This window comes from Empidonax traillii, unplaced genomic scaffold (assembly GCF_003031625.1).
Source record: "Empidonax traillii isolate 1590-97213 ecotype Southwest subspecies unplaced genomic scaffold, ASM303162v1 scaffold1335:size128774, whole genome shotgun sequence".
Classification (NCBI taxonomy): domain Eukaryota; kingdom Metazoa; phylum Chordata; class Aves; order Passeriformes; family Tyrannidae; genus Empidonax; species Empidonax traillii.
In genome coordinates this window covers 17614-30854 of record NW_020956528.1, presented here as the reverse complement: position 1 = coordinate 30854, position 13241 = coordinate 17614, and the positions used below count along the sequence as shown (strand labels likewise).

Below are 13241 nucleotides of genomic sequence, written 5' to 3'. Positions count from 1 at the left end.
AGCAGCACAGACGGATCCCAAAGCGGGGTTTCACACGGAGAGGTGTTGGAACGGCAGGAGAGGATTCAGGAGCTGGGTGTTAACTAAAGGAGGGTTGGTTTGGATTGGAGATTGGGAAGAAATTGCTGGCTGGGAGGGTGGGGAGGCCCTGGCACAGGTTGCCCAGAGAAGCTGAGGCTGCCCCTGGATCCCTGGAAGTGTCCAAGACCAGGCTGGAAGGGGCTTGGAGCCACCTGGGCTGGTGGAAGGTGTCCCTGCCCATGGCAGGGGGTGGAATGAGATGGAGTTTAAGGGCCCTTCCAACCCAAACCATTCCATGATTTTTTTTCAGCCTGTCCTTTCCTAGGAGCTGGAGGTAATCATTACACTGCTCATCAGGGAGAAAGGATCAGGCAAAAAAGGGACAGACACCCTTTCAGCAAAAAAACCAACACCCAGAAACTTGTCCATGAGTTTCACCTGCTCAAACCTGCAGGTGTTTTGGTTCCTTAACGCCCAGTCCCAACCAGGCTGAAGCTTGAATCTCAACAGCACTGATTTTATAGTTTGGATAACAAAAATCAAGGCCAACAGCCTCTTCCCTTTGATTTTGTTAAGATGGCACCTCAGGGAGCAATGTGAGCTCTGGCCCTGAAATCACTCCTTCCATTATACCACACCACCATTATTTGACACAAGAGGCTCTTTTCCCTCCCCACCAAGCACAAACCAGAGAAGAGACACAGAGCCCTGCAGAAACACAGCTCACTCGAGGCAGGTGAGACCTGGCTTTGCGATTTCCGAAAATCTGAAAGCAATTGCATGAAAATCCTTATCTGAAATCAATTTACAGCTCCATGTCTGTTACCTACACCAAGGCAATACTGAGCGGCTACAGCTCTCCCCTGGGAAAAGGTATTTTAAAGGAAAGGCCGAGCATTCAGGGAGGGATAAACCATCCTAATCAAGAACAGAAGGACTGAAATATTTGAGTGCTTGCACACGAAGTTGTGCAGATGCTCACGTGCGTATCAGTGCGTGCCTTGCTGCACCTCAGTCACAGCAGGGGGAAGCCAAAACCTTACAGAAAGGCCTGATGCCTGTTAAGATTCCTCTTGTTTTGGAGCACAGCACCGACAGCTGGACCCGGCTCTGCTCCTGCTCTTTGGTACAGACCAAAGGGGTTCGTCCTGCACCAAGAGGTGAGCCAGGAGGACCAGGTTGTGGAGGACAGGCTGCTCTCGCACAGCGAGCACTCGCTGGGTTTCGTAACAGGCGAGAGGGATACGATGCTCACAGCATCCAGCAGCTCGTGCCACGCCAGCACGGAATCATGGAATGGGTAAGGCTGGGAGGGATCATCTGATCCAACCTCCCCGTTCAAACAGGGCTCCCCAGAGCCTGGGACTCAGGATTGTGCCCAGGCAGCTTTGGAATATCTCCAGTGAGGGAGACTCCACAGCCTCTCTGGGAAGCCACATTAGGATCACAGAGTCACAGAACTCCGGAATGGTTTGGGTTGGAAGGGACCTCAAAGCTCATTCCAACCCCCTGCCATGGGCAGGGACACCTCCCACTAGACCAGGCTGCTCCAAGCCCGGTCCAGCCTGGCCTGAACAGGAAAGTTCTTCTTTATGTTCAGGTGCAATTCCCTGTTTTTCTGTCTCCACCTGTTGCCTCTTATCTTATTTCTTGGCACCACGGAGAAGAGCCTGGCTCCATCCTGTGCCACCCTCCTTCAGAGCCCCCAGGCTCCTGTGATCAGGTCAGCAGTCACCTGTGCCACGGTGTTCTCAACTGGCTTTGGCATCCCTGACTGCACCCTGTGCATGAGGACAAGGGCAAGGGCACCAAAACTGCTCTGCCACAAGAGCCTCACCTCTGTTGGAGCACTGAGAAGCCAGGGAGGAAGAGTTCCCGCTCCCAGCAAAAAAGGGGTCAGGAAAAACTCCTCCCAGCAGCTTCAGGCACCACCAAACCCTTCCCTCCCACAACAACATAGCGTGTTACCCTTTTTGGGGCACCGTGACAAGCGACAGCTTGTCCCTGCGTGCACCCACTGACCCAGTTCGGGGTGCGGAGCTGCAGCCCGGCCACCCGCGCCCTCCACGGAACAGGCGCTTCCAAAGCGTGACTGAGACGTTCCTGGAAAGCCAATCCAGCCGAGTCCCTTCCACCAGGCAGGTCACGCCCCCCTCCATCGCTGCCCGGCTCCTCGTCGCAGGTCTCGCCCCACCTGCTCCTGCCCGCTCGGATTCGCCGGGAGCGGGGGCCAATTATCCCAATGTTCATCCAAGGAGTGACGCCCATCCCCTTGTGCCCTGTCCGCCCGTGTCCCAGTCACTTCTGCCCCAGTTCCTTCGGTCACTGGAGGAGGGAGGGAGGGAGGGAGGGAGGCAGCGGGATGGATGGAGCCGAGTTGGAGCTGATGATGGCACATCCCTGCCTGAAGCGCTGGGATGCTCTCGTCCAGCGTGGACGTGTGTGGGAGCGAGTACGCTCCCCGGGAGCTGATCAGTATTCCATGAGAGGCTCCGCTACCGCGCTGCCATCCCTCCTCCTCCCTGTGCCCCCCCGTGCCGGAGGAGGTGGCACCCGTTCCCCACGGCGCCCAGCTCCCACCTCCCCACACCCTCCCCCCGCCAGAGATTCCACACCTCCCTCCTCCCGAAACCACCGCTCCCTGTTGCTTTCCCGGCTCTGCGGCGCAGATGTCCCTGATCCACCTCCAGGCCCTGCCAGGCGTGATTTGGGGACCCATGAGAGCATCGTGTGCACGATTTGGGGACCCATAAGAGCATCAGGTGCACGATGCCAACCTGCCCACGCCGTGAGGGCAACGCTCCTCTCCGGCAAGGATGGAAAACGGCAGTGGGAGAGGGCGTGCTGGGGAAGATGTGATTGATGTGCGGGTCAAGGTGTGCCGGTCAGGCGCCCCCTCCACAGCGGGGAGGGCACCCCGAGGCCGGGGCTCACCTTGTGGAGCTTCCACATGGCTCCCAGCGCCTTGACCTCGTGGCTGGAGTGCTTGCCCTCCTCCAGGCACTGGTAGCAGACGGGGCTCTTGCACTGCACGCAGTACATGCTGTGGTTCTCCAGCTCGTGGTCGGTGCAGGTGGAGATCTTGCGGGGGCTGAGCCGGCGGCTGACGCGGCCCTGGGCCGGGGGCACCAGGCGGTGCTTGGCCAGCGGCCCCCGCGGCGGGTGGCACCGCAGGCGGCACGGGTCGCAGTAGAACACGTCGCACTGCTCGCACATCACGGCCGCCTCCTTGGGCGCCTTCTCGCAGAGCTGGCACCGCAGGGCCGCCGCCCTGCCCTGCTGGTAGCGGTCGATGACGCCCTCGAGCAGCCGGTTGCGGGGGAAGCCCCGCAGCCCGCGCTCGTCCAGCACCAGGCTGCGGTGGCACTGCGGGCAGGTCAGGCACGCGTTGCGCGGCGGCGGCGGCGGCGCCAGCGCGGCGGGGGGCGGCGGGGCGGCCGGAGGGAACACCCGCACCCCGTTCGGGGACTTCTGGCACGGCGTGGTGGGAGCGCTGGCGAACCCCCCGTAGGAGCCGTAGCCGCTGTCCGCCTCGCTGTACAGGCTCATCTTGTCCAGGTCCAGGTAGTCATAGTCGGAGACGGCCGAGCCCGAGGCGCGGCGGCTCTGCGGGGACTCCGAGTCCGGCGTCTGCACCAGGATGTTGCGGGCGCACGCCTGGCACAGGTTGTGCGAGCAGGGCAGGATGATGGGCTCCCGGTAGAAGGAGCCGCACACCGGGCATTTCAGCTCCTCTTCCATCTCTTCCATAGGGGGAGCGGAAGGCGCGCGGCGGGCGGGCGGGCGGTCGCGGCGGCACCGGCGGCCGCGGCGGAGCCCCGAGGAGCGCGACCCGCACCGCACCGCGCCGGGGCGCCGACTGCCGCCCGCCCGCCGCCCGCCGCCGCGCGCCGCGCCTCGCCCCGCCCCCGCGCCTCGCCCATTGGCCCGCCCGCCGGCGCGGGGGAGCGCTGCGAGCCGCCATTGGCCGAGCCGCCCGCCCGTCAAGCCGCCGGCCCTCCGCGTGCGCTGCGGGGGCCGCGCGCGGGGATGCGGCGGCGGCGGTGGCGGGGCCCGTGAGGGGCGAGGGGGCTGAGCGGGGGCTCCGCGCCTCGGCCGCCCGCACCGCGCCCCCCGCACCCGCCCCCGGGAGCCGCCCCCGCGCCTTCTCGCCCCGCGGGTCCTCGCCCCGCAGCCTTGCCTTCCTCGCCCTCGCCGCGGGCAGCGCGCGCGGTGCCCGCAGCATCCCGCCCCTGGGATAACGGGGCGCTCCCGCGGCTTCCCCCCTCTGGTGCAACGCGAGGTGGCTTCGGGAGCGCTGGTGGCGGGGAGTCCGCTGAGGGGTTGGGGCTGTAAGCGGTGATTATCGGAACGGCCGCGCGCGTGTGATGGGTTGCACCGCGCTCGGTGATCCTGCGGCTTTTCCACGGATCGCAGCGCTGGGATGCGGGGATGCCCCGCGCGGGGAGCGGGACGCGGTGCCTGAGCCTGGGACGCCCCCGTGGGGACGCGCTCCGCCACTGGACGAACGGGAATGGGGCCCCGGGGGCTCCCCGTGGCTCTGCTTCCCAACCCCGCTCGCTCTGAAGGTCGACTGAGGTCTCCAAAATCCCCTGGCAACGGGCACGGTGGAATCGCGGGTCCTGCTCAGCCAATGGAAAAATGAGATTGCTTGGAATGTCTCCGTGTTATCTCTCGCGTCCCTCTCTCTCTCTCTCTGCACACAGTCGGGGCTGCCCGTTGGCACAGATGCTCTGTGCCTCCCAGAACGGTGGCTTTGGGCTGTGTCCAGCTCTGGGGCCACAACAGCAGAAGGACGTGGAGCTGCTGGAGCGGGTCCAGAGGAAGCCACAGAGATGCTCTGAGCACTGGAGGCCCTCTGCTCCGTAGCCAGGCTGGGAGAGCTGGGGGGAGAAGAGAAGGCTCCAGGGAGACCTGAGAGCCCCTTTCAGTGCCTAAAGGGGCTCCAGGAGAGCTGGAGAGGGACTGGGGACAAGGGATGGAGGGACAGGACACAGGGAATGGCTTCAAACTGCCAGAGAACAGTGTTAGATGGGATATTGGGAAGGAATTGTTGTCTGGGAGGGTGGGCAGGCCCTGGCAGAGGTTGCGCAGAGAAGCCGTGGCTGCCCCTGGATCCCTGGAAGTGTTCCAGGGCAGGTTGGACAGGGCTTGGAGCCACCTGGGCTGGTGGAAGGTGTCCCTGCCCATGGCAGGGGGTTGGAATGAGGTGGTCTTTAGTGTCCCTTTCCACCCAAACCATTCCATGACTTCTCTTGGGAGAGGAGCCATGGCCTGAGAAGTGTGGGAGCTTGGGGGCAGAGAATCCACCCTGGGGCTGGAGTTTGGAGCTGGGGGGGGGGGGGGCGGCAGAGTCTCTGCAAAACCTTTGTGGGGGCAGCGAGGGGCAGAAGTTCAGCTCCTGATCCCGTATGGGGGATCAGGATCCCGTGTGGGGCTCTGGCCCAAAGGGAAGGATGGCCCTTTGCCACTGCTCGTGGCAGTTCCAAAGGATGCAGGGATACTGGAGGTGCAGAGGGTGACACGAGGGGACTGGTGGCAGAGCTGGGGAAACTGAGGCAGCTTCACAGCGACTCCCCAGGACTCTTGAGAGGGTGAGGACTGACTGCACCCAGGAGAGGCAGTGACCTGCTTGGCGCTGGAAACGTCCAGGACATTCCCCAGAGTGCAGGGAACTGGTTGGGATCCCGCTATCCCAGAAATCAAGCCAGCACTTGCCACCACTCTTGAGTGCCCCCGTTCCCGTGGTGGGGAGATGGCAGCAGTGCTGGGGGGCACCCCGGGGCTGTGTGTCCCCTGCTGGATGGGACACGCTGAGGGGCTCCGTGGGTCCTGGGATCCAGGGAGCGGGTGCAATTCCAAGCTCCCCCGTTGGTATTCAGATCTGGAGACGCCCACGAGCTGAGCTGCACAGGGAAGGCACCACCGTTCCTCAGCCTGAGAAGGAAGGACAAGTGATGAGGAGAAAAAGGGTTTCTGAGTGCTTCTCTCTTCTGCTCCGTGCTTTGTTCTTCCCTTTCTGCTTCCTCAGGCTCCTGCTGGCTCCGTATCCACCGTGGCTTCCCCCTGGACTCTGCTGTGCTTTCCTCATTTGCTTCCTTCTGGTGTCTGCTCAGAGCTGGTCATTTTTTTTTCCCTGCTCTCATTCCTCGAGCTGCCCTTTTGCCGAAGCAAACCCATCCTTCCTTGTTTGCCTCTCGTTTCCCGTGGCCATTTTTCACCCTGGCAGGGTCTAGGATTGCTGGAGAGATCCAGCTGATCATGAAAACAGGCAGAGAAAGGAAAAAGCCCTACAGAGAGGAACAGGAACGTAGCCAACACATTTGGAAGCAACACTTGGTCATAAACATTCAGCTATTTTCTCCCTGGCACTGCAGCCTGTGCCTTCCCTGTTCTCCCAGTGAGCATTCCCGTGCTCTGGCTGTGTTTTATTTACAGCTGTCACGCTTGTCAGTGCCCTGAGAGCTCTGAACCTGCACTAATTACTTGTCCCAACTTCAGTTCGTTTGTCTGATGTCGCTGCGATCGGCGATTCCGAGTTAAAGGATGGAGAAGTCATCTTGTAGTAACTGGCTCCTGCTTTTTCTCGTCTGGCTCTTGCCAGGAGCTTCACCTTTACACAGAATGAGGGAATCATTTACCTTGGAAAAGGTCTCCAAGATCACTGAGCCCAACCTTTGGCTGATCCTCACCTTGTCACCCAGACTGAGTGCCAAGTCCAGTCATTCCTTGGACACCTCCAGGGATGGGGACTCCACCACCAAACTGGGCAGCCCCTTCCAATGGCTGACAACCCTTTCCTTGAAGAAATTCTTCCTGGATTTCCTGCTCTGTATCCTGCTGTGGGGATGTTGCATCCCCGTTTCTGTTGCACCCACCCTCTGCTCCGGGGGGGGGAGGTGTGTGGAAGACATTGTGGGGCTGAGATAAATTAAAGCTGTGGAGACTCTGGAAGTGCTCTTGGATCCTCTTGGTGAACTGTAATAATGAGGACATCAGTCACCTGCTCCTGGCCATCCCCCTCCATGCCCTGCCAGCCTCCATATATCACAGAATCAGACACCTTCCACCAGCCCAGGTTGCTCCAGCCTGGCCTTGGACACTTCCAGGGATCCAGGGGCAGCCACAGCTTCTCTGGGCAACCTGTGCCAGGGCCTGCCCACCCTCCCAGTAAAAAACTTGGTGTTTTTTCCCCTTAGGAATCCTGCTTGGGAGGCAGGGGCTGTTTTTTTCCATTTTAACAAGTGTTTTCGTGTTGTTATTATTACCTTGATGACAAATAACCTGCACTTTTCCTTGCTTTGGGCAACAGCAGGTTCTGAAACCTTTCCATTTGTGTTTGCAGGTGGACGTGCAAACAACGAGGCTGCTCCAAGATCTCCTGCTGGGATTCCCACCAGCAAAGGGATTGCAGGACACTGGGAGGGGAAAATCAATAGGATTCGTGTTGCAGACCAGAGGGAGGAGCAGTGGGACACGAAGCTGAAGGCTGCCTGCTGCTAATTAATCTTCCAGCCTCATCCCCGTGATGGATCAATCTCTCATCCACGGGAAGCCTGATGGGATCTTCCCACAGGTGTCTGGCTGGCAGGGTTTGGGAAGGTGACAGATTGTCTTGCTCCCCAGCACAGAGCACTGAGCTCCATGGAGGGATTTCAAGAGGAAAGGTGGAGTGGACAGATGGACGGGGGGTTGTTCAGGTGTTGGGGAGCCAGGAGGGTGAGTTTGGGTTGATTTATGAGGCCCTGAGCTGGGCTAGAGCTAATAAATAAAAGAGGAATGTGCCAAGACAACAAGCTCTGCAGTCTCTTTATTCATCCCACACCTCAAAGTGATAAATTAGAGTGTGGACAAGGGCTCAGGGCTCCCGAGAGGAGAGACTGGGACACGGCTGGGGATCCCCAGCACCTTCCCAGAGGTGTCCCCGTGCCACTGGAGAGGCTTCAGCTGCCTGATGGGAGCAGATCCTCCACTGCCGTGTGGGAAACCTGCTTCAGGCTCTGGAAATGTGTTTCCCCTCATGCCTAGAGGTGCCACACGTGGTGCCCTGTCAGCTACAGGGGGCCTCTGGTGCTCCTGTACCACCCACTGTACAGGAACACTCCTGTCTCCCTGTGTCTGCTGGGAACACCTCAGTGGATGCAGCCAGAGGTTAAAGTTGTCTTTTTATGTCTTTTATATCTTCAAGACACTGGCAGCTCATAACTCGTCCCATCACCAGCCAATACACCCTGCTCCTCCTTCTCCTCCATCATCTTGAGTGGATGAGCCTTTGGCTGACAGGAGAAATCCTGTGTGAGTGACCTTGAAATCCACATCCCTGCTGTCTTTCCCCTCCCTCGGGCCATTCACGGTTTTCAGCATATCCTGCTTCTCTCAGTCCTGAGGACAGCTCCTGGCACTGGGACAGCTGCTGAGGTCACTCTCATCTTTGGTGCCAAGACCCTCATCAGGAATGCTGCTGACACGTCTGGCAGGGTCCCTGTGCTCCCAGAATTCCGGCAGGAACTGCCCCCCCACCCCTCCCCGCACAATTTCTTGCTGGTTGCATCGTTTGCTCCAAGCGCCGTTTCAGGTGCACTGAAGGAGCTCAGCAGGTTGAAACCCCCGCCCATTTGTTTCTGAGGTCTCCTCTTTGCAAGGGGAAAAAGCCAAATTCTTGTGGATGATCAACCCAGGTGGCATCTTTGCCCATTTTACCTCATTGTCCCCAGTATGAGGTACCCAGGAAATACTTTGTGCCTGTAGCCAAACCTTCAGGTTTCCGACCATTTGGATGCCCAGTTCTCCAGAATCAATTCACCTTTGTCCAGGAAAGGTTCCTTCCCACCACTCAGAGCCTCCTGAGGGCTGAAGGCTGCTGCCAGCTCTGCTGCCTCACTTCTGGCAGGGAATTGCATCTTCCTGGAATAGTGGTGAGGTTCCCTGCAGTTAGGTGGGTTATGGAATTAGAGGGGAGCTTCCCCCTGTTTTCCTGTTGTGTAGAAGGCAGGCAAAGATGCCCAGCACAGAAAGGGTGTGGAGCTGATGGAGCAAGTCCAGAGGAGGTCACAGGGATGCTCCAAGGGCTGGAGCTCCTCTGCTCTGGAGCCAGGCTGGGAGAGCTGGGGGGGTTCCCCTGGAGAAGAGAAGGGTCCAGGGAGACCTGAGAGCCCCTTGCAGGGCCTAAAGGGGCTCCAGGAGAGCTGGAGAGGGACTGGGCACAAGGCATGGGGGGACAGGACACAGAGAATGGCTTCCCAGTGCCAGAGGGCAGGGATAGATGGGATATTGGGAAGGAATTCTTCATAGTGAGGGTGGGCAGGCCCTGGCACAGGTTGCCCAGAGAAGCTGTGGCTGCCCCTGGAAGTGTCCAAGGCCAGGCTGATGAGCAACATCTCCAGACCTGTGTACCCACCTCACCAGGGAAGTTACTCACTGCCACCCACCCAGAGTGGGTGTTAAACAACCCTCTGGATCCATAAACCCCCTAAGCCCCTCTGAAGGACCTGTGGAGGTGGCCAAGGCTGCTGTTGCTCCAGGCAGTGGGGAGGCCCATTAGTGAGAAACACTAACGAGAACATTAACTGTGTAACCCATTTAAATATTTAACGATTTTTTTTGCCTTTACCAGACTTTAATTGCAATTGCTGAGCACACATTTTCCTTGTTAAATCAGCTACTTAAGCAGCAGCACAGTGTGAGGAGAAACCTCCAAATGCTGAAGAATTGCTCTGCTCTGAGGACTTTCCAGCAGGAATTCCAGCCATGACCATGGGCATTGTTGTGGGGGGGGGATGATGCTCCTCTATAAGCTCCCCAAAAAACTTCTTCTGGAAGTCACTCCTGGAAATAAGATGGCAAAGTTGCTCCATGAAGGAACTGCCAGGCTGGCCAGATGCCAGGACCCCAGGGATGTCTGACTGCTGCAGGAGGGAGAAGCTAAATGATGCCTCAGAGATGTTTTGAAAAATCTGTAAATCTAAATTTGCTGCTTGCTTGCAAAGGTGACATCATTTATTTTCAAATTGTTATTTTTTTTTAAATTTTTTTTTTTTTTAAACTCGGGGGAGTGGTGGCAAATTTTCAGATTTTAATCGAGAGAGAGAGCAGGAACCGCTGGTAACACACAGGAAGATATAAATTGTGACGCTCCTTTGACCGTCCTGCCCACTTACTCATCTCCCCCGAGATTAATGCCCCACTTCTCCAGCCTGTGACTCATCCCAGAGAGCAGCAGTATTAAACTCAGCCCACCAGAAAAATCTGTCCTTCCTCCCACAGGCTGGGTTTGTCTCCATCCTCCTTTCCCTGCTGCCCGAAGACTCAGCTGGGAACATTTAAGATGTGCTGGAGGGGTGACGTTCCCCGTGTCTTCAGCGTTGAAAAGGAAAGTTGGATGGAAATTTATTGGCTTCACAAGCAACTCAAGGCTTGTTTAACCATCCCTGGAAGTGTTCAAGGCCAGCTGGATGGGGTTCAAAGCAGCCTGGGCTAGTGGAAGGTGTCCCTGTCCGTGGCAGGGGGTGGAACGACCCGTTAATGTCCCTTCCAACCTGAACCGTTCCAGGATTCCATGATATCCCCATTTTTGGACAATTTCTGTGTCCTCTGAGCAGAATGTGGCTCATTCATCATGATCTAAACCTGTTCAACCTCTACCAGCCTCTGCAGTACCATCTGCTTTGTTAAGATACCTAAATGAATCTAAATTCTAGAATTCTAAGTTTTAAAACCTAAAATCTGTATCTGATCTAAATGGTATCTAAATATAATAACAAAACCCGATCTGCTGATGAGTGCCTGCACTCAGCCAGGCATTAGAGAGGGCCTTCAGGAACAGTTTCCACGTTAAGTTATGGCACTGGGCTATTTTCTTGTCAAGCCTCCTTTTCCACCCTTCCCAGCTTCTGCCTGACAACTTTTGGGGGAAACTTTTCGGATGTACCAAGTGGGAGGCTCAGATCTAACGTATAGCTGAGCCAGGCGCAGATTTCTTCTCGCTGCCATGGCAACCAACCCAACTAAAAACAAAAGAAGTATTCCCATAAATGTCAAAACACTCCATGCTTCCGTGACGTATGGAGTATCTGACCTGGAATCTGCAATCGTTATGTAACGGTGTTTAACACCACGGTAATTACATGGCAGAGTTGTCTCCAGGTTGGATGGGGTTTTTTTTGCATAAGTTTGGGAGTCATTTTCCCTCCCTGTGTTCCTTGGGATTCGTGCTGGTGATGGGATGGAGGCGCTGGGAGCAGCTGTTCAGCATCTGCCGCCGACACTCAGCTCGTGGAAATGGTGCCGCTGTCCATCTGCTCCCAAACAACCACCAAACAAACCGCCAAGCCCCAAATATTTGGGGCTTTTGGGAAAGCTGGCGGTGGCTCCGCGTGGGTTTGGAGAACCAGCCCGGAGGGAGGACCCTGAGGGGAGCAAGGAGTGCTTTTCCTGCTCCCTCCCAGGTGTGCAGGGCTCTCACCAGCCTGTCCTGCAGGGATTGGCAGCCCTGCCCGGTGCCCCTGCCCAAGGGCTCCATCATCTCTTCCCAAATCAGGCAGGGGCTCGGGGAAAGAGCCTGGGGAGACTTGCTGAGGGGTGATGCCTTCGTGGTGGACATCTGATGGTGGGTGGGATGAGAGAGATGGGCTGATTCCCACGGGATGAGTTTATCTGTTGCTCTGAGTGGCCTTCAGGTGAAGCCTGTGACTCCAGACCCTCACCCTGGAGCAGAGGCTCCACCAGAGCCAGGGGGTGCCTGTGCCGAGGCCGGGAGAAGGTGCCTTCTTGGCTCACCATGGGTTTGAGAGAATCATGGAATCATGGAATGGTTTGGATTGGAAGGGACCTTCAGGACCATCCAGCTCCAACCCACCACCCACAGCACCTTCCACCAGACCAGGCTGCTCCAAACTGACCTCAGCTGAAGCCACGGTGGTGACCAGACTGTGGCAGGGGCGATGGCAGGATCAACCCTTCCACCTGGAAGCCCTGGGAGCCAACAGCTCCAAACTGAAGGCTGTGGGAAGGACAGCAGCAGGCAGATCCTTCCCAGATCCTACAGCTGTCCCTTTGGGCTGGGATTGGTGGCACTGACCCCACGCTCCAGCCCTGGGTGGGATTGGTGTCCCCGATCCCACACTCACCCCTCCCAGAGGAATGGCTGTTTCCAGCTCCCTGGCACGTCTGCCCCTCTCCCCACCTCGGGGAACACGGCGTGGGTGTTCCCACCAGGCTGTTGCCGTGCGGTGACGGGCTCGGATGAATCAGGGAGGTGGTGGAAGCGCTGAGGAGATGTGAGGGAAGCAAAGCAGGCGTGTTCCCGCCCCTGATGGCTCACTCCTTGTGCAGACTCACCTCTGGCTGCCAAAGGCACATTTTTCATCCCAGTAAAAGGGTGAAACCAAGACATATTGGCATTTGGAGATATTCTATGGTTTTTTTGGGGTGCTCTCCTCCCAGGTGGCAGCGGAGCTCAGGGAGGGTGCTGGGCAACATCTTGGGGCAACATCCAACCCAGGACCTGCTGGACACTCTTCCAAAGGTTCTTGCCCACAATTCCTGCTTCCTCCCCGCTTTTGGCTTTGGTTTTTAGCAGAGAAACATCAAAGGCTTTTTCCAGGAAAGCAAAGAGGCATCATTTTTATGGAGACTTCAGCCACCCACTCACTACAACCCTTGCATTGGAAAGGGATGCAGAAATCCCAGAAAAAAGGAAGGTTTGGGGACTTCTTTGCCCAAAGAAGTTGTGGTTGCCTCATCCCTGGAAGTGTCCAAGGCCAGGTTGGGCAGGACTTGGAGCAACCTGGGCTAGTGGAAGGTGTCCCTGCCCATGGCAGGGGGTGGGATGAGATGGGATTTAAGGGCCCTTCCAACCCAAACCATTCTGGGATTCCATGATTCTCTGACCCTGTGCCTTAGGGCAGAGCTGCTGGGTGTCCAGCAGAGAGGGGTGTGGGGAACAGGACTGGGAAAAATCAACCTGTAAAAGAAAAGGGGGAGAATTAAAATGAGTCACTCTCGTCCTTCTGCACCTTGGAAAAGCTCTGCTGAGGGACAAATCCACTTTGATGTGTTCTTTCAACCACTGGACATCCAGGAGCCAGTGGTGAGTGCTGATGCCTGGCCTGGGGGGCTCCAGCACGAGGCACAAGTGGGACAGGACACGGAAACTCTGAAGCATTTTCTGATGTAAGAAAGGGAATTTCTCTGAGTCTGTGGGCTCTGGCAACGTCTCCAGC

The 13241-nt window shown here is 57.5% G+C and overlaps 1 protein-coding gene across 8 annotated transcripts in view; it reads right to left on the bottom strand.

Annotated features, from left to right (window-relative positions):
* Positions 1–3855, bottom strand: part of TRIM9 (tripartite motif containing 9) — a 57811-nt gene extending 53956 nt beyond the window's left edge. For all 8 annotated transcript variants that reach the window (XM_027906647.1, XM_027906649.1, XM_027906650.1 and 5 more), the window contains exon 1: positions 2956–3855. In XM_027906647.1, the coding sequence (XP_027762448.1) occupies positions 2956–3771 (816 nt within the window). In that variant the 5' untranslated portion in view covers positions 3772–3855. The remainder of the gene's footprint in view (positions 1–2955) is intronic.
* Positions 3856–13241: the final 9386 nt, after the last annotated feature.